The sequence below is a fragment of the Lepidochelys olivacea genome, assembly GCF_965140295.1.
Source record: "Lepidochelys olivacea isolate rLepOli2 genome assembly, chromosome: 2".
In the NCBI taxonomy this organism is placed as follows: Eukaryota; Metazoa; Chordata; order Testudines; family Cheloniidae; genus Lepidochelys; species Lepidochelys olivacea.
This window is the reverse complement of record NC_140412.1, coordinates 16489075-16507536: the sequence shown is the minus strand read 5'-3', so window position 1 is coordinate 16507536 and position 18462 is coordinate 16489075. Positions and strand designations below refer to the sequence as shown.

Genomic DNA, 18462 nt, shown 5'->3' with positions numbered 1-18462 from the left:
ACCTCATCCCCCCTACTACTAACTTATACCCCAAACCGCCCCCTCCCATAACACTGACCTCATCCCCTCACAGCTCTCTTAAACCCCAAACCACTCCCTCCCCATAACACTGACCTCATCTCCCTACTGCTACCTTCAACCCCAAACCACTCCCTCCCCATAACACTGACCTCATCCCCCTACTGCTACCTTATACCCCAAACCACTCCCTCCCCATAACACTGACCTCATCTCCCTACTGCTACCTTATACCCCAAACCGCCGGCTCCCCATAACACTGACCTCATCCCCCTACTGCTACCTTATACCCCAAACCGCCGGCTCCCCATAACACTGACCTCATCCCCCTACTAACTTATTCCCCAAACCGCCCCCTCCCCATAACACTGACCTCATCTCCCTACTGCTAACTTATACCCCAAACCGCCAGCTCCCCATAACACTGACCTCATCCCCCTACTGCTACCTTATACCCCAAACCGCCGGCTCCCCATAACACTGACCTCATCCCCCTACTAACTTATTCCCCAAACCGCCCCCTCCCCATAACACTGACTTACACCCCGCCCCACACAGCACCGAGGCGAGCCCCCCCCTTCACCCTCGCGCCCGCTCCCCCGCTGTTCCAGCTCCTTCGTCCCGCCCCGCCGTAAAGCGGCTGTCGCGCCGCTGCTCCCTGGTCACGTGAGGGGGTGATGGCGGCGCCCTGCCCCGCCTCGGGCTGTCGCAGGGAGGTGACGGCACGGCTGGGCGCTGGGGCGCGAGGGGCGGGGCGCAGGCGGAGGGGACGATGGGGCTCTGAGGGAGCTGCACCCCGCCGCGCCGAGCTGCTCGCCCACCGTCCCCGGTCGGAGCGGGAGGCGCCGCGGCCTGCGGAGCCGGCTGGGGCTGGGGTTGTGGCTCGGGCTCCGGGCCGGGATCGGGCTCGGGGCCGCCACAGGCCCAGCTGCTGTCCCGAGAAGCGGAGAAGGCGGTAAGGAGTCCGGGGCTGCGGGGTACGGGCCGGGCTCCCGGGCCTCTCCCCCCCGAGCCGAGCCCGGGCCCTGGGTGTCTCCCGCCTCTCCTGCACCGGCGCAGGCAGAACCGTGGCCTGAGGCTTCCTCGGGGCCGGTCCCTGGGGAGCATCCTCTGCGGGGCCGAGGCCGGGGGTTTTAAACCTCCCTGTGCCCCAGAGGTGGCTGATGTCTGGGGGCTCCTTCTGCTCCCCCCGGGACCCGGAGCGGCCCGGCGGCTCCCCTCCAGAGACGGAGCGGCCCAGGGGATCCTCCACCCCCACCCACCCCCGACAGAAACAGATGGGTCCGGGGTCCGGGGCATCCCCTACAGCTCACCTTTCCCCAACCCAGACAGGCACACGGGCCCAGGGGCTGGGTGTTTTTCTGCACACGCCCTCCCACCCAGAAAGTCACCCACACAGACCAGGGCTTGAGGGATCCCTTACATCCTCCCCAACCCAGATAAACGGAATGGCCCAACTCCTGGAGCTCTTGCTCCAGCACCCCTGAACCCAGAAGGACACAGACCAGACCAAGGCCCTTAAGGGGGCCCTTTATGCACCATATGACTTTAAATAGTGACATTGTCAACTTAAAACTGGTCCTTTTGGATGAAATGCTCTTGCCCGCTATCAGAGTTACAGCCGTGTTAGTCTGTATCCGCAAAAAGAAAAGGAGGACTTGTGGCACCTTAGAGACTAACCAATTTATTTGAGCATAAGCTTTTGTGAGCTACAGCTCACTTCATTGGATGCATACTGTGGAAAATACAGTGGGGAGATTTTATACACACAGAACATGAAACAATGGGTGTTACCATACACACTGAGAGTGATCAGGTAAGGTGAGCTTTACCAGCAGGAGAGGAAAAAACCTTTTGTAGTGAAAATCAAGGTGGGCCATTTCCAGCAGTTGACAAGAACATGTGAGGAACAGGAAGGGGGGAAACAAACATGGAGAAATAGTTTTACTTTGTGTAAAGACACATCCACTCCCAGTCTTTATTCAAGCCTAAATTAATGGTGTCCAGTTTGCAAATTAATTCCAATTCAGTAGTCTCATGTTTGAGTCTTTTTTTGAAGTTTTTTCGTTGAGGAATTGCCACTTTTAGGTCTGTAATCGAGTGATCAGAGAGACTGAAGTGTTCTCCGACTGGTTTTTGAATGTTACAGTGTTAATTCTTGACGTCTGATTTGTTTCCATTTATTCTTTTACGTAGAGACTGTCCGGTTTGGCCAATGATATATGCCATCGTGTGCCAGCAATGCCCCTCTGCCATGTACATTGGCCAAACCGGACAGTCTCTACGTAAAAGAATAAATGGAAACAAATCAGACGTCAAGAATTAACACTGTAACGTTCAAAAACCAGTCGGAGAACACTTCAGTCTCTCTGGTCACTCGATTACAGACCTAAAAGTGGCAATTCTTCAACGAAAAAACTTCAAAAAAAAAAAAGACTCCAACATGAGACTACTGAATTGGAATTAATTTGCAAACTGGACACCATTAATTTAGGCTTGAATAAAGACTGGGAGTGGATGTGTCTTTACACAAAGTAAAACTATTTCTCCATGTTTGTTTCCCCCCTTCCTGTTCCTCACATGTTCTTGTCAACTGCTGGAAATGGCCCACCTTGATTTTCACTACAAAAGGTTTTTTCCTCTCCTGCTGGTAAAGCTCACCTTACCATACACACAGAGTGATCAGGTAACACCCATTGTTTCATGTTCTCTGTGTATATAAAATCTCCCTGCTGTATTTTCCACTGCATGCATCCGATGAAGTGAGCTGTAGCTCATGAAAGCTTATGTTCAGATAAATTTGTTAGTCTAAGGTGCCACACGTACTCCTTTTCTTTTTACCTGCTATTGTTGCACATTAGATTCAGGATTGACAGAAAGCTTATAGGAAAAAATACACAGAAAAATATTTATGTCAGTTTATGTTGTTCATTAGCCAGTACGTTTCTATAGTTATTCTTTCCTCTGTATAGTCAGTCACTTGTCCCTTTTGTTTGTGTGGCCTTTTGTACAGCAACAGGGCAGGGGGGAAACATTTTAAAACTAGGAAAATGTGATTATAACATCACTAAAGCTGATGGGGAATTAGGGCCACGTATATTATTAGAACACATTTGTATCTCATTTTTCAAACTAAATAGATTGCAGGTTGATGGTGTAGCTGTTTGTGGGGGGGATTAAGGAATACTATTTGTATATACTTTTTATATTATGCACAACAATCTAAACATTTCCAATTTTAGTGCACTACTAGATCCTATAGTGATAAGTGCTATCATTTATAATAGATTTATATCTGTTCGTGGTTAAAATATATTCTTTTGGAATGCTATTTGTATTTTTAATTAACGGTGCTTTCTGCTTTGTAATATAAAAAATATTTTTCTCTGAAAGTAGGGGGAAAAGAAAATAGAAGTTATCAAGATGAGTAAAAAGCCTCCAAGTCGTCCAGGGATCACGTTTGAGATCGGTGCTCGTTTGGAAGCACTGGACTACTTACAAAAATGGTAAGGAAGACATCATGCAATGCTTAATTAGGTCAAATTTCTTCCATCTGTACTGTAATCTGTCTTTAGTTTCAGTTGTTTGATACATTAATTGTTAATACAAACCAATCAGTCCATATACTAATTTGATGAATATCCTTATATTAAAAAAAAAAAAATTAAAGCAATTATAAAATTTCAGGAAACCATCCCTCCAAAAAAATCAAATTGAAAGAAAATGTTGTGTTTTCTTGCATGGCTATCTTGTATTTCTAGTCATGATCCTTTTTCTAGACATTAGTTTGTTCTCTTTGGTACTGGCATATGTCTATCATGACAGTCTGTATCTGCTAAAAATATTTATTAACTGTGGTATTAAATGAAAAACTCATTCAGAATACTCTGGCATGCAGTGTTGCATGCAAGATGGTCAAGTGCACTTGTGTGTAACTCCAGTAATAACTCAAGGAGCCAGTTTTGTTTTAATTTTAAGGTGTAAGCAGATTTCACAAATTTTAAAACTGAAAACTTGATGTAGCGTTCAGTAATAAAACTTCTTGTGCATTAAAATTCTTACTGTACACCTGAGGTAGGTAACTTTAGGTAACTCTCCATTTGACAGTGGAGAAACGGAAGTACCAAAGTTATGACTTGGCCACACCAACTCTGTTAGAGCTCGGATTGGAAGTAAAATAGGATTGGAAGAACGGATCAACACTTGCTTAAAATGCTGCCTCAGCCTTTTTAGTGCTTTAATGAAGAGGCTCTAAGCCGACAGGAGAGAGTTTCCCTTGTCAGCTTAGTTAATACACCTCTGCGAGAGGCAGTAGCTATGCCAGGTGGAGAAGCTCTCCTGCCGACTTAGCACCACCTACACCGGTGCTTAGATCGGTATAACTACGTTGCTCGGGGTGTGGATTATTCACAGCCCCTGAGCAATGCAGTTATACCAAAGTAATTCTGTAGTGTACACCAGGGCTCAGTCTTGCAATATTTGTTTACTCGGAGAGAAAAGTCAAACTTAATCAAAATTTAGTAACACAATCTGGTTTGTTTGGAAGTACTGTTTCAGTCAATTTGAAGGACTTATTGCTATAGTGGATAAGACCAATAGTCTGTCTGATCCTGTCAGTGGTTAGTGCTCTATGCTTCAGAAAAAGTTTATTCTTAACTCCTATGAGTAAGTAAGTGGTTGATGCCATCGGTCATAAGGGTCAAAATCCCTTGCATATTTTCATTCTTTCTGATATAACCATGGATGTTCTTATTCACAAATGTCTAATCCTGTTGCCCTCAATAATATTGTATGTCAGTGAGTTCCGTGGGTTAAATTGTCTACAGAGGAAATACTGCTTGAGTATCTATATGAAGAGGGTTTAAATTTCCAGGGCTGTCAAACTAGCACATTTTACCAGCAGTACTTTGTTCAAACAAATCCTTTTCTTCGAAATAATCAGTGTATGTCGAAAAGAAAATAGAACTGATTTTTGAACCACATTCCATGGTACATTACTCTTCTTAGTTGGTGCTACAGAGATATGGTGAGTTGAAATAAATTGTTCTCCATAAAATTAGTACTTTATGTTCAAAGAATGTAAAAAGGTTGAGACTGCCAATATAGTGCTGTAAAACTAACAGTCATTTAAGAATATTTGACAAAGATGATAGACTGTCATGATAGACCTATGCCAGTATGTACAGGAGCTAAAAACAGATTTGCCTCAATTTAATATCTAAACAGGGTTCACCATATCTCTAGCACATAGTTATATAACTAAGTAAAATTTAACAACTTTATACACAGGAACAGGAATAAATATTAAAATTGTGCAACTAAAACACTGGAAACTAGAAGATGTACGTTCTTTCATTTTTTTTAAAAATGAATTTATATCAATAACCAGGGAGCTTGTTAGAGAAAATTTTGTCCTTCTGTGAAAATAGTTTCACCCCAAGGTACGATTTATTTTAGTAGTCCATGTGTTTTTTTACACCTAATTTGCTCAGCTGTCACTTAAGGGGCCCTGCTGACTTTAAAATTTGCCTGTTTTCCAACTAAAATGCATCCATCTCAGCTATATACTGAGAAATTGTACTGAGCATACTTTAAAAAATTATATAACTTGCACAAGTCATTTATCTACTGCATTTCTGTCTAACATTGTTTCTTGAAGGGAACAAAAAACCATGTCAGACTAGGGTTCAATTTAAATCTTTCTATTTTATCAACACTCAGGTTTCAGAGTAACAGCCGTGTTAGTCTGTATTCGCAAAAAGAAAAGGAGTACTTGTGGCACCTTAGAGACTAACCAATTTATTGGAGCATAAGCTTCCGTGAGCAACAGCTCACTTCATCGGATGCATGCTGTGGATGAAGTGAGCTGTAGCTCACGAAAGCTTATGCTCCAATAAATTGGTTAGTCTCTAAGGTGCCACAAGTACTCCTTTTCTTTTTGGGAATACAGACTAACACTGCTGTTACTCTGAAACCTGTTATATGCTTAGGTGACTGACAGTCAGTTTGGGACTGGTGAGGGAAGCTTTGTCCACACTGGACAAGGAAGTCAGTGAGCATATTTAAGCTCGTTTATTGCTTGCATGGTTTTACCACTTTGTAGACATAGCCACGATAGTTTCTTTGTAACTGAATACCTTTTATGAAATACATGTATGATACACAGTTACACAAGGCAGTTCTTTGAACAGATACAATTCTTACAATTCCTTTAGTTTTAAACTCAACTAAATTAGTCGTAAATTCAACTCTATTTAGTAATAGATAAAAGCCATCGAGGAAGGTTTAGTAGGACTATTAAGAACAAAACAAATAGGTAAAGGTAATTAAATAAAGGAATGGGTGTATAAATTGCTTAAAATGGAATGCTTAAAAAAGTACACATTGGTCTTGAGGTTTTTAAAAAGTCCTTTTTTTGGTTCTGCTTTTGTTTGTTACAGTGTCCATTCAGGACTAGATTCCGCAGGCACTAAAATGTTTACAGGATCAGGCCTTAGACTGTAAGCTTTCTGGCATAGGAGACATGGCTTATACATGGGTGCTATAAAACTAATGTGACCTCCCCTTCCTTTCTGTTCTTGTTTTGTGATCCTGTGGACCCATTATTTCTCCCAGGAACAAATTGCTAATTCCTGATCTCTCTCTTGTCTGTCCAGATCCTCTCTCATCTCATACTAAGATTGTATGCTCCTTGGGCAGGGGTATCATTTTGTTCTGTGTTTGTACAGCGCCTATCACAGGGGGAGCTGGGTCCATGACTAGGACTTCTGTGTGCTATAGTAGTACAAATAATGACAGGATGCAAATCCAGGAAAAGTGTGTAGTGAAGGAGACACAGAAAAGGGACAGTTGGCCTATGTAGTAGATGCCAGGTGGCAAGAGCTTGCCAGCGTGTGCCTGTTAGAAGAATGAAAAGGAGTACTTGTGGCACCTTAGAGACTAACACATTTATTTGAGCATAAGCTTTCATGAGCTACAGCTCACTTCATTGGATGAAGAATGTTATCTTTTGTGAACAGAACTGACTGAAGGGACTAGATTGTCTAGGTTGATTTTTATTTCCTCACAGGGTAGAGATCCAAAGGATTTTTTTCTGTAAGATTTGGAGTGACAGCAACAAACAGGAAGCAGTTCTGTAGTCTTTTCTTTCGGTTTTAGCAGACTGGGAGACCTGATTGTCAGTTTGGTGGAAGGTCTAGAATGGAAGAAGGGGTATGGGGGTGGGGGGGATTTAGTACTGGGCTAATTAATACAACGGAGGGGGTGAAAGTTTGTCCATGAAGGAGGTCTCTCCATGGAACAGATATAGGGTTATATGCCTTTTGGGTAAGGAAGGAAGGACAGGCTTGTGTTTAGTGCACAGGACTGGGATTCAGGAAGTCTGGGTCTATTTCTGTATCTTCCTTGGACTTCAAATGTGACTTTAAGGAAGTCACTCAACCTATCTGTAAAATGTAGCCCCCTTTCCACCTCACTAGGGTGAAGAGACTGTTTGTAGAACACTTTGTATTTCTACAGTGTCTTATATTTGAGTTTCAGTTTTATTCTTACTGAAAGAATACCATATACTGGACAAATGGCTATGTTGAAAAAGAGGCCCTGTATTAATTATTACACTGTGAAAATTAAGTGTTAATATGGAAACTTTAACGTGAATATTAAGGTTGGAGAAAAAAACCAAACTTTGAGCCGTTGTTTAAGATTTAAATCATGTAACTAAAACTTGTCCTTACCAATTTTACCTTACAATTTCTGTAATTCACATGGGATGCAAGTGTTAGAACGTGAGAGAGAGAAGTAAATAATATGTCATTATCCAGCCGTAGTAGTCCAGTTCTGTAAAACAGTGTGAAGTTTGGATAATTTTAAATGTACAGATTCCAGTGCCAGAAGGAACCATTGTTATCATGTAGTCTGAATTCCTCTATAACACAGGCCATAGAACTTCCCCAAAATAATGCTTAGAATATCTTTTATTTAAAAAAAATCCTGATTTAAAAATTGTCAGTGATGGAGAATCCACTTTGGTAAATTTGTTTCAAAGGTTAATTACTCTCGCTGTTAAAAATTTACACCTTATTTCCAGCCTGCATTTGTCTAGCTTCAACTTCCAGTCATTGGATCATGTTATACCTGTCTCTGCTAGGTTCAAGAGCTCATCATTAAATATTTGTTCCCCAGTAGATACTTGTAGACTGTAATCAAGTCACCCCTTAAACTTCTCTTTGTTAAATTAACTAGATTGAGCTCTTTGAAATTATTAAGGCATATTTTCTAATCCTTTAATCATTCTCGTCACTCTTCTCTGAGCTCTCTTCAATTTATCAACATCTTTCTTTAATTGTAGGCACCAGAACTGGACACAGTATTTTAGCAGTGGTCGTACTAGTGCCAAATAGAGAAGTAAAATCTCTCTAGTCCTACTCGAGATTCCCCTGTTCATGCATTCAAGGATTACAGTAGCTCTTTTGGCCACAATGGAGCTCATGTTCAGCTGATTATCCACCATCCTCCCCCAAATTTTTTTGAGTCACTGCTTCTGAGGATGGAGTCCCCCATTCTGTAAGTATGGTCTAGGTTCTTTGTTCCAAGATGAATACATTTAGTCATATTAAAACACGTATTTGTTTGCTTCAACCCAGTTTCTCAAGTGATCCAAATCACTCTGTATCAGTGGCCTGTCCTCTTAATTATTTACCACTCCCTCAGTTTGTATCGTCTGCAAACTTTATCAGTAATGACTTTTTTCCCTCCAGGTCATAGATAAAAATGATAAATAGTGTAGGGCTAAGAACTGATCCCTGTGGGACCCCATTAGAAACACAACCACTCAGTGATGACTCCTCATTTACAGTTATATTTTGAGACCTCTCAGGTAGCCAGTTTTTAATCCATTTAATGTGTGCCATGTTAATTTTATATCACTAGTTTTTTTTAAATCAAAATGTCATGTGATCCTTTTTGGGATTAGTGAATACTGTTTCAAATATGTTTGCAACCTGTTGAGTTAATTATTGAAAGCTACCAAATGAGGATTTTTTGTTTTTGAACAACAATTGTTTGTTATCAAGCAGAAGTAGACTGTTTTCATGCAAACAACTTAAGGAAAACAGGTTTCAGAGTAGCAGCCATGTTAGTCTGTATCTGCAAAAAGAAAAAGGAGTACTTGTGGCACCTTAGAGGCTAACATTTATTTGCTCAAATAAATTTGTTAGTCTAAGGTGCCACAAGTACTCCTTTTCTTTTTAAGGAAAACAGGCGTATTCATTATTTCAGAACTTCATCTCTATAGTAAAAAGAAAAGGAGTACTTGTGGCACCTTAGAGACTAACCAATTTATTTGAGCATTAGCTTGAGCTGTAGCTCACGAAAGCTCATGCTCAAATAAATTGGTTAGTCTCTAAGGTGCCACAAGTACTCCTTTTCTTTTTGCGAATACAGACTAACACGGCTGTTACTCTGAAACATCTCTATAGTGTCTTTTCCATTTGTGCTGTAGTAAAGAACTCTTGGTAAATCTATTTTAAACTCAATCTGATTAATTTAAAAATGAACATTTAGTCAAATAGAAATTGTGACTGGATGGGAAAGTATACATTCAAAAACACTTCTACCATTGAACATCAATATATGGTAATTTTATAATTTCCATTTATAATAGTCTGTTGGGTTTGAGGGAACTTCATGTGTTTTTATTCTATATAGCAGACATCATTTTTCTATTAATTCTTCCAAATGAAATGGAAGTTAACATGGCTCTTATTGACAAATCTTTTGCTTATGTTATGTGACTCATCAAAATTTGTCAACACAGCTCTGGGTAGAATGTTTGTTAATTATTGCTTGAAAACCCACAGCGGGAACTACTGTAAGGTTTCAGATTACACTATAGCAATTCTAAGGCAGCAAATTTTGGACCTGGGAACTTCAGTGAGATATTGAGATATGAGCTATTCAATCAAGAAAAAAAAGTTAGAATATTCACACTTTTCCTTTTTCCAGTAGTGAATTTTGGCATACCTATTTACAAACTGACAACAACTGTTCAAGCATCCATAGCTTGAAGATGTAGGATCTAAAATGTTACAATGTGTGGACTTCAAGGCAAATGGTCTTAAAATAGCAGATTCAATCACAGTATTTTTGGTCTTGTTTGCTGGATCCATGCAAAGTTATTCTTAGTTGAATTTGGCAGGCAGTCATTTTAGCAGACACTGTGGTTCAGTGGATTAATAGTCTCATCTCTAAAGACTGGGATTTAGGCTTAATCATAGAATCATAATACTGGAAGGGACCTCTAGAGGTCAGCTAGTCCCGTTCCCTGCACTCATGGCAGGACTAAGTATTATCTAGGCCATTCCTGACAGGTGTTTGTCTAACCTGCTCTTAAAAAATCTCCAATGATGGAGCTTCCACAACCTCCCTAGGCAGTTTATTCCAGTGCTTAACTTCCAAACTGTTAGGGTGGTTTTTCCTAATGTCCCACCCAAACCTCCCTTGTTGCAGTTTAAGCCCATTGTTTCTTGTCCTTTCCTCAGAGGTTAAGAACAACAATTTTTCTCCCTTCTCCTTGTAACAACCTTTTACGTACTTGAAAGCTGTTATGTTGCATCTGAGTCTTCTCTTTTCCAGACTAACCAAAGCCAATTTTTTCAGCCTTCCCTCATCGGTCATGTATTCTAGACCTTTAATCATTTTTTGTCGCTCTTCTCTGGACTCTCTCCAATTTGTTCACATCCTTCCTGAAAGGTGGCTGCCAGAACTGGACACAATACTCCAGTTGAGGCCTAATCAGCATGGAGTAGAGCGGAAGAATTACTTCTCGTGTCTTGCTTACAACACTCTTGCTAATACATCCCAGCATGATGTTTGCTTTTTTTTGCAACAGCGTTACACTGTTGACTCATATTTAGCTTGTGATCCACTATGACCCCCAGATCCCTTTCCACAGTACTCCTTCCTAGGCAGTCATTTCCCATTTTGTATGTGTGTAACTGATTGTTCCTTCCTAAATGGAGTACTTTGCATTTGTCCTGATTGAATTTCATCCTATTTACTTCAGACCATTTGTCCAGATCTTTTTGAATTTTAATCCTATCCTCCAAAGCACTTGTTACCCCTTCCAGCTTGATATCGTCTGCAAACTTTAAGTTTATTCTTATGCCATTATCTAAATCACTGATGAAGATATTGAACCGAACTGGACCCAGAACTGATCCCTGTGGGACCCCACTTGTTATGCCCTTCCAGCATGACTGTGAATCACTGATAACTACACTCTGGGAATGGTTTTCCAAACAGTTTTGCACCCACTTTATAGCAGCTCCATCTAGATTGCATTTCCCTAGTTTGTTTATGAGAAGGTCATGTGAGACAGTCTCAAAGAGTTTACTAAAGTCAAGATATACCATGTCTACCGCTTCCCCCCCGTCCACAAGGCTTGTTACCCTGTCAAAAAAAGCTATCAGGTTGGTTTGACACGATTTGTTCTTGACATATCCATGCTGACTGTATATGTATCCCCTTATCTTCTAGATGTTTGTAAATGGATTGCTTAATTATTTGCTACATTATTTTTCTGGATACAGACGTTAAGCTGACTGGTCTGTAGTTCCCTGGGTTGTCCTTATTTCTCTTTTTATAGATTGGCACTATATTTTCCCTTTTCCAGTCTTCTGGAATCTCTCCTGTCTTCCAGGACTTCTCAAAGATAAATCACTAATGGCTCAAATATCTCTTCAGTCAGCTGCTTGAGTATTCTGTGATGCATTTTATCAGGCCCTGGAAACTTGAAGACCTCTAACTTGTCTTAAGTTTCAGAGTAGCAGCCATGTTAGTCTGTGTCCACAAAAAGAAAAGGAGTATTTGTGGCAGCTTAGAGATCAACAAATTTATTTGAGCATCAGCTTTCGTGAGCTACAGCTCACTTCATTGGATACATTCACTGGATGCATCCGATGAAGTGAGCTGTAGCTCACGAAAGCTTATGCTCAAATAAATGTTAATCTGAGGTGCCACAAGTCCTCCTTTTCTTTTAACTTGTCTAAGTAATTTTTAAGTTCTTCTTTCCCTATTTTAGCCTCTTCTGAGCCTACCTCATTTTTACTGGCATTCGCTATGTTAAACGTCCAATCACCATCAACCTTCTTGGTGAAAACTGAAACAAAGAAGTCATCAAGCACCTCTGCCATTTCAACATTTTCTGTTATTGCCCCCCTCCGCCATAGAGTAACAGGCCTACCCTGTCTTTGGTTTTCCTCTTGCTTCTAATGTATTTGGGTTTTCTTGTTACCCTTTGTCTCTAGCTAATAAGTTCCATTTTTTTTTTTTTTGTATTGCAACTCATCATTCTGGCCTGCCTACAAATCTATGCTGAGAAATATTGTTTAATGGAAATACTACTGTTTATTTGTAAAGGATTGAGGCTTTTCTTATAGCTGCCTCCTCCTACTGGACTAGGTTTTATTCTTGCAGAGCCAGCTCGCTCCCTGGGTTAGTTCTGTCTGAGCTCTCCCACAGAATCCAGGGAAGCAGTTTCCAGCAGGGTTCATTGTTTTATTTTAAGACGTGCTAACAAAACAAATCAAAACCTCATAGACTCTCCTCAAAGTCTGTGCAGGCCGAGTAGTCCCTTCCCCCAAATTTCCCCCTCATGCTAGAAACCTCAGCAACCCAAAACTTCCTGGCGCTTACCTCAGAGTCTCAGTAACAAAGCACTTCAGACAGTTGCAACTTCCGTCCATTTGGTTTCTGGAGCAATTTCTCTCTGCTGTCACTCCAGTAGCAGTCCATGGGGAGCACAGCCCTTGTTCCTTAGCTTTCTGGAAGGTGTTGCAGTCCCTCCTTCCATTTTCTGCTGCTGTCTTTTGTAAGGATCAGCTAATTAAGTTCCAGCTCTCTTCTCAGGTGTAGTAGGAGGGGCTAATCAGCCAGTGGCATTCCTCTGATTTAAAAGGAATGGTATCCCTTATACCTTCCCATACTTTTCCCCCTCCCCTGTTGAGTGGGAGTTTTGGGGCTGTCTCTGCCAAGCACCCAGTCCTTTTCAGTTCTTGAAAAGAAGCATTCCTATGGTCCTACCCAGGCTGATACTCTTATTTGAAATTTGAAAGGGCTGTAGGGCTAAGTCTCAGTGTGTCATGCAGGTCTTTCATTGTTTGGAGCCACATCAGTGCCACATGTCAGTGACCCAGACAAAGGGTGTTCCAAACACAAGTGGTGTCTGAATGGCTTTATGGCCCATTGTATGGTCAGACATTCTTTCTTGATGACATAATCCTGGGTTTCCCCTACTTGTGTAAATGATTAGGGTGCTCTTGTCCATGGAAGGTTTAGAATAGCACTGCACCAGTGGTGGTAGATGTCTCTTGCATTCTCAAGAGAAATCAGGTCTGTGCAATACTGGCTTGTAGCATAGAATCAGATTAATTTTCTGAAATGCTTAATCACACTGGGGGGACCACGTGACTTGTCGAGGGGCTGATTTTTTTTTCCACAAGGTCAGTAAAAGGTGTTGCTAATAAGGCAAAGTCAGGCATAGATCTTCTATAGTACCTTTATAGACCTAGGAAGGCCCAGACCTGCTTTTTAGTTTTTGGTATGGAGATGTTTGCTAGCACCTCAAGTTTGTCCATTAGGGGTTATACCTTACTGTTCTGCACTAGATTCCCCAAGTATTTTGTATCCTGTTTTCTCACCCTGGACTTCTTTAGGTTTACTGTCAAATGGGCATCTCCTAGGGCTTGAAGAACGGCTGCTAGGTTCTGGAGGTGGGTGGGCCAGTCCTGATTGTAGACCGTCACATAATCTAGGTAGGCTGCAGCATGATGAAGGTGGGGCAATAACGCTTGGTCCATCAGCCTTTGAAAGGTGGCTGGTCACCCTCGCAAACCAAAGGGCATGGCAACAAATTGGAATAGGTCCACTGAGGTAGAAAAGGCTTTTTTTCCCTGGGAGTTGATAGTAAGGGGAATTTGCCAATAGCCCTTAGTTAGATTTCATGTTGTGATAAAGTGGGCTTGACCAAGAGGATTCAGCAGTTCATCAGCTCAGGGCATCGAATATGCATCATAGTCAGAAATGACATTTATGTGGTAGAAATCTACACAAAATTGGATGGTCCCATCTGGCTTTGGTACCGAAATCCCTGGACTATGCCAGAGGCCATGAGATTCCTCAGTTACACCAAATCTTAACAATTCCTGTACTTCCTGAACTAACAGGTTTCATGCTTTCTGGGGTTTGATAGGATTTTCTAATGGGCTTGGCTCCTGGCCCTATGCAGATGTGGAGAGTCATCAAGGAGGTTTGTTCTGTTTGTGGGGAAGACCACTACCTTGTAAGCTCTTGGGAGGGTGTTTTGTTTGCTTTTTCTGCTTATTAACCCTCAGATGGCACCTCCTCACTCCCGGTTTTGGCCAGTTTAGGAAGCTGAGGCCCCAGAACCTCTTCTCCCTCCTCCAGATGGATGAAGAGGATTTCCTGGACCTTCCAGGATTTTAACAGATTTACGTGATAAATCTGCCTTTGTTTTCTCTTTTCTGGACAATGAATTTTGTAATCTACTGGTTCTACCCACTGGAACGCTTCATATGGGCCCTGCCATTTGTCCAGGAGCTTGCTGGGAAGGAATAGGAGCACTTGGTCTTCTGGCTCTAGACCCTTTACTGTATTGTCACATTGGGGTCTGTTAGGCCTGAAAGAGGTTAGTTTGGGAAAAGTGGGTCTCAAGCATTCTAACCTTTCCCTTATTTGAATGAGACATTGAAGGACAGGTTTAGTTTATCAAGACACACTAACCAAGTCTGACACTCCTCAAGGCTGTTTCCCATCAAGAAGCTTGAAAGGGTGGAAGCCCGTTCAGGCTTGTGGTACCTCTCACACTGGAAACAGAAGATAGGGGAGCAGCTGGTTCCCATCTTTGGCCTCTGTTTCCGTAAACCTTTAATGTATTTTTGAGAGTCCTACTGAACTGCTCCACCGGACCATCCATCTAGGAATGGTAGATTGTGGTCTGGAGAGGTCATACTTTCAATGGTGCCTAAACTTACTGGAGCACCTGGGACGTGAAATTTGTCCCTTGATCTGTGATGACTTCCAATGGAAGGGCAACCTGGGAAAACACTTGGAGCAGCTATTGTGTTATGGTGGAGGCAGAGGTGTTTCATGGGGGCATTGCCTCTGGATATCAAGTGGCATTGTCCACAAGTACCAAAAGTGATTGGGCCTATTATATCAATCCCTTATCCATTCAAAAGGGGCATGAAAGGGACCTAGCCCCAACCCTTTGGGGTTACTTTTTGACAACTGGGGCATAGTAAGCAGAAATCGGTTACCTCTTTATATATCGCTGTCCAAAAGAATCCAGCCAACAGTCTTTCTTGGGTTTTCACCTTACCGAGGTGTCTGGCCATGGGAAGAATATGGGCTAGCCGTAGAGCTGCCACTGATTGGGCTTGGGGACGAGGAGTTGATATCTGGGTCCTTTAATTTGGACATGTCTCATGGAATTCAAACCGGGGCAACTGGAGAGAGATGTGTTCAGAGGTGACCATCTTGTTGACTGTGCTGAATTGGTTAAAACATTCCCAGAGTGTCTGGTCATCCTGCTGAGCTGCCACAATGTCAAAGGTGTAACTCGGGATGCTGTAGTCTAGGATGGGAAGGAGCTCTGCAGTGTACGTGGGTAGGGGATAACCTACAGACTGTTAGGATGTTCCTTCTCCAGGGCCTATCCTTTGGAAAGGTTCTTCTCCAGGCTCCACGGTGTCACCTCTGCCTCAGACCTAGGTTCGTCCTCCTTTCTGAGATGACTTTGGCTGTTTCTGTGAGCCTTGGGAACTCCATGAGACTTCAGAAAGATCAGAGTGAGCAATGGGGAATAGGTCCTAGACATCTGAGGGTGGGGGGCTTTTCTTGCATCTGAAGAGTGTCCGGGGTGGAGGGAACAGATTCTCTTCCCAGGAGGGTCTGAAGATGTGTGCAGTTGCGTCCCAGGATCACTGGCCGGGGTAGGTGATCCTATCTGGTCTGCTGCCTGCAAAATGGCAGATGCCGTTGGGTACATATGGATTTCTCCATGGATGCAGGAAATCTGGACTGACCACTCTGTATCCATGACTTTGGATCAGACTAAGTCCTGTTGAAGTAGAGTTTGTCTATACCCCTCCACCATGTTTGGACCTATTTTTATTGGGATCATGAAGGGCTTCGGAGTCCGTTCTGTTGGTTGGTTTGGATTCTCCCCTGCTTGGTCAAATAGTACTTTCCATCATAGGGCATTCCCATTGTATGTGCCTGGGTTAGCCACAGTGATAACATACAGGCCCTTCATGAGTGGGCAATGGTGGCCCTTGAAAGTCTGGGACTTTGGAGGCTCATATTGGGGGTAAAGTTTTGTTGCTTGAGAGAGACCAGTACTGTGAATCTTGCTGGGTTGGTAGGTTATCATCTCTTACTGCCATTCTAAGGGTATGTCTACACTACGGAATAAGGTCGAATTTATAGAAGTCTGTTTTTTAGAAATCGGTTTTATATATTCGAGTGTGTGTGTCCCCACAGAAAATGCTCTAAGTGCATTAAGTGCATTAACTCGGTGGAGCGCTTCCACAGTACCGAGGCTAGAGTCGACTTCCGGAGCGTTGCACTGTGGGTAGCTATCCCACAGTTCCCGCAGTCTCCGCTGCCCATTGGAATTCTGGGTTGAGATCCCAATGCCTGATGGGGCTAAAACATTGTCGCGAGTGGTTCTGGGTACATATCGTCAGGCCCCCGTTCCCTCCCTCCCTCCGTGAAAGCAAGGGCAGACAATCGTTTCGCGCCTTTTTTCCTGAGTTACCTGTGCAGACGCCATACCACGGCAAGCATGGAGCCCGCTCAGGTAACCGTCACCCTATGTCTCCTGGGTGCTGGCAGACGCGGTACGGCATTGCTACACAGTAGCAGCAACCCCTTGCCTTGTGGTAGCAGACGGTACAGTACGACTGGTAGCCGTCATCGTCATGTCCGAGGTGCTCCTGGCCACGTCGGCTGGGAGCGCCTGGGCAGACATGGGTGCAGGGACTAAATTTGGAGTGACTTGACCAGGTCATTCTCTTTAGTTCTGCAGTCAGTCCTATTGAACCATCTTATGGTGAGCGGGCAGGCGATATGGACTGCTAGCAGTCGTACTGTACCATCTTCTGCCGAGCAGCCATGAGATGTGGATGGCATGCAGTCCTTCTGCACCGTCTGCTGCAAGCCAAAGATGTAAAAGATAGATGGAGTGGGTCAAAACAAGAAATAGACCAGATTTGTTTTGTACTCATTTGCCTCCTCCCCTGTCTAGGGGACTCATTCCTCTAGGTCACACTGCAGTCACTCACAGAGAAGGTGCAGCGAGGTAAATCTAGCCATGTATCAATCAGAGGCCAGGCTAACCTCCTTGTTCCAATAAGAACGATAACTTAGGTGCACCATTTCTTATTGGAACCCTCCGTGAAGTCCTGCCTGAAATACTCCTTGATGTAAAGACACCCCCTTTGTTGATTTTAGCTCCCTGAAGCCAACCCTGTAAGCCGTGTCGTCAGTCGCCCCTCCCTCTGTCAGAGCAACGGCAGACAATCGTTCCGCGCCTTTTTTCTGTGCGGACGCCATACCAAGGCAAGCATGGAGGCCGCTCAGCTCACTTTGGCAATTAGGAGCACATTAAACACCACACGCATTATCCAGCAGTATATGCAGCACCAGAACCTGGCAAAGCGATACCGGGCGAGGAGGCGATGTCAGCGCGGTCACGTGAGTGATCAGGACATGGACACAGATTTCTCTGAAAGCATGGGCCCTGCCAATGCATGCATCATGGTGCTAATGGGGCAGGTTCATGCTGTGGAACGCCAATTCTGGGCTCGGGAAACAAGCACAGACTGGTGGGACCGCATAGTGTTGCAGGTCTGGGACGATTCCCAGTGGCTGCGAAACTTTCGCATGCGTAAGGGCACTTTCATGGAACTTTGTGACTTGCTTTCCCCTGCCCTGAGGCGCATGAATACCAAGATGAGAGCAGCCCTCACAGTTGAGAAGCGAGTGGCAATAGCCCTGTGGAAGCTTGCAACGCCACACAGCTACCGGTCAGTTGGGAATCAATTTGGAGTGGGCAAATCTACTGTTGGGGCTGCTGTGATGCAAGTAGCCCACGCAATCAAAGATCTGCTGATATCAAGGGTAGTGACCCTGGGAAATGTGCAGGTCATAGTGGATGGCTTTGCTGCAATGGGATTCCCTAACTGTGGTGGGGCTATAGATGGAACCCATATCCCTATCTTGGCACCGGAGCACCAAGCCGCAAGGGGTACATAAACCGCAAGGGGTACTTTTCGATAGTGCTGCAAGCTCTGGTGGATCACAAGGGACGTTTCACCAACATCAACGTGGGATGGCCGGGAAAGGTGCATGATGCTCGCATCT

The 18462-nt window shown here is 43.5% G+C and overlaps 1 protein-coding gene across 12 annotated transcripts in view; it reads left to right on the top strand.

Annotated features, from left to right (window-relative positions):
- Nucleotides 1-765: 765 nt before the first annotated feature.
- PHF20L1 (PHD finger protein 20 like 1) overlaps nucleotides 766-18462 on the top strand; it is an 87789-nt gene continuing 70092 nt past the window's right edge. For 11 of the 12 annotated variants that reach the window (XM_084619719.1, XM_084619725.1, XM_084619720.1 and 8 more), the window contains exons 1-2: nucleotides 766-973; nucleotides 3412-3524. In XM_084619719.1, coding sequence (XP_084475845.1) covers nucleotides 3442-3524 — 83 coding nt within the window. In that variant the 5' untranslated portion in view covers nucleotides 766-973; nucleotides 3412-3441. The remainder of the gene's footprint in view (nucleotides 974-3411; nucleotides 3525-18462) is intronic. The other variant, XM_084619722.1, reaches the window with a different exon arrangement.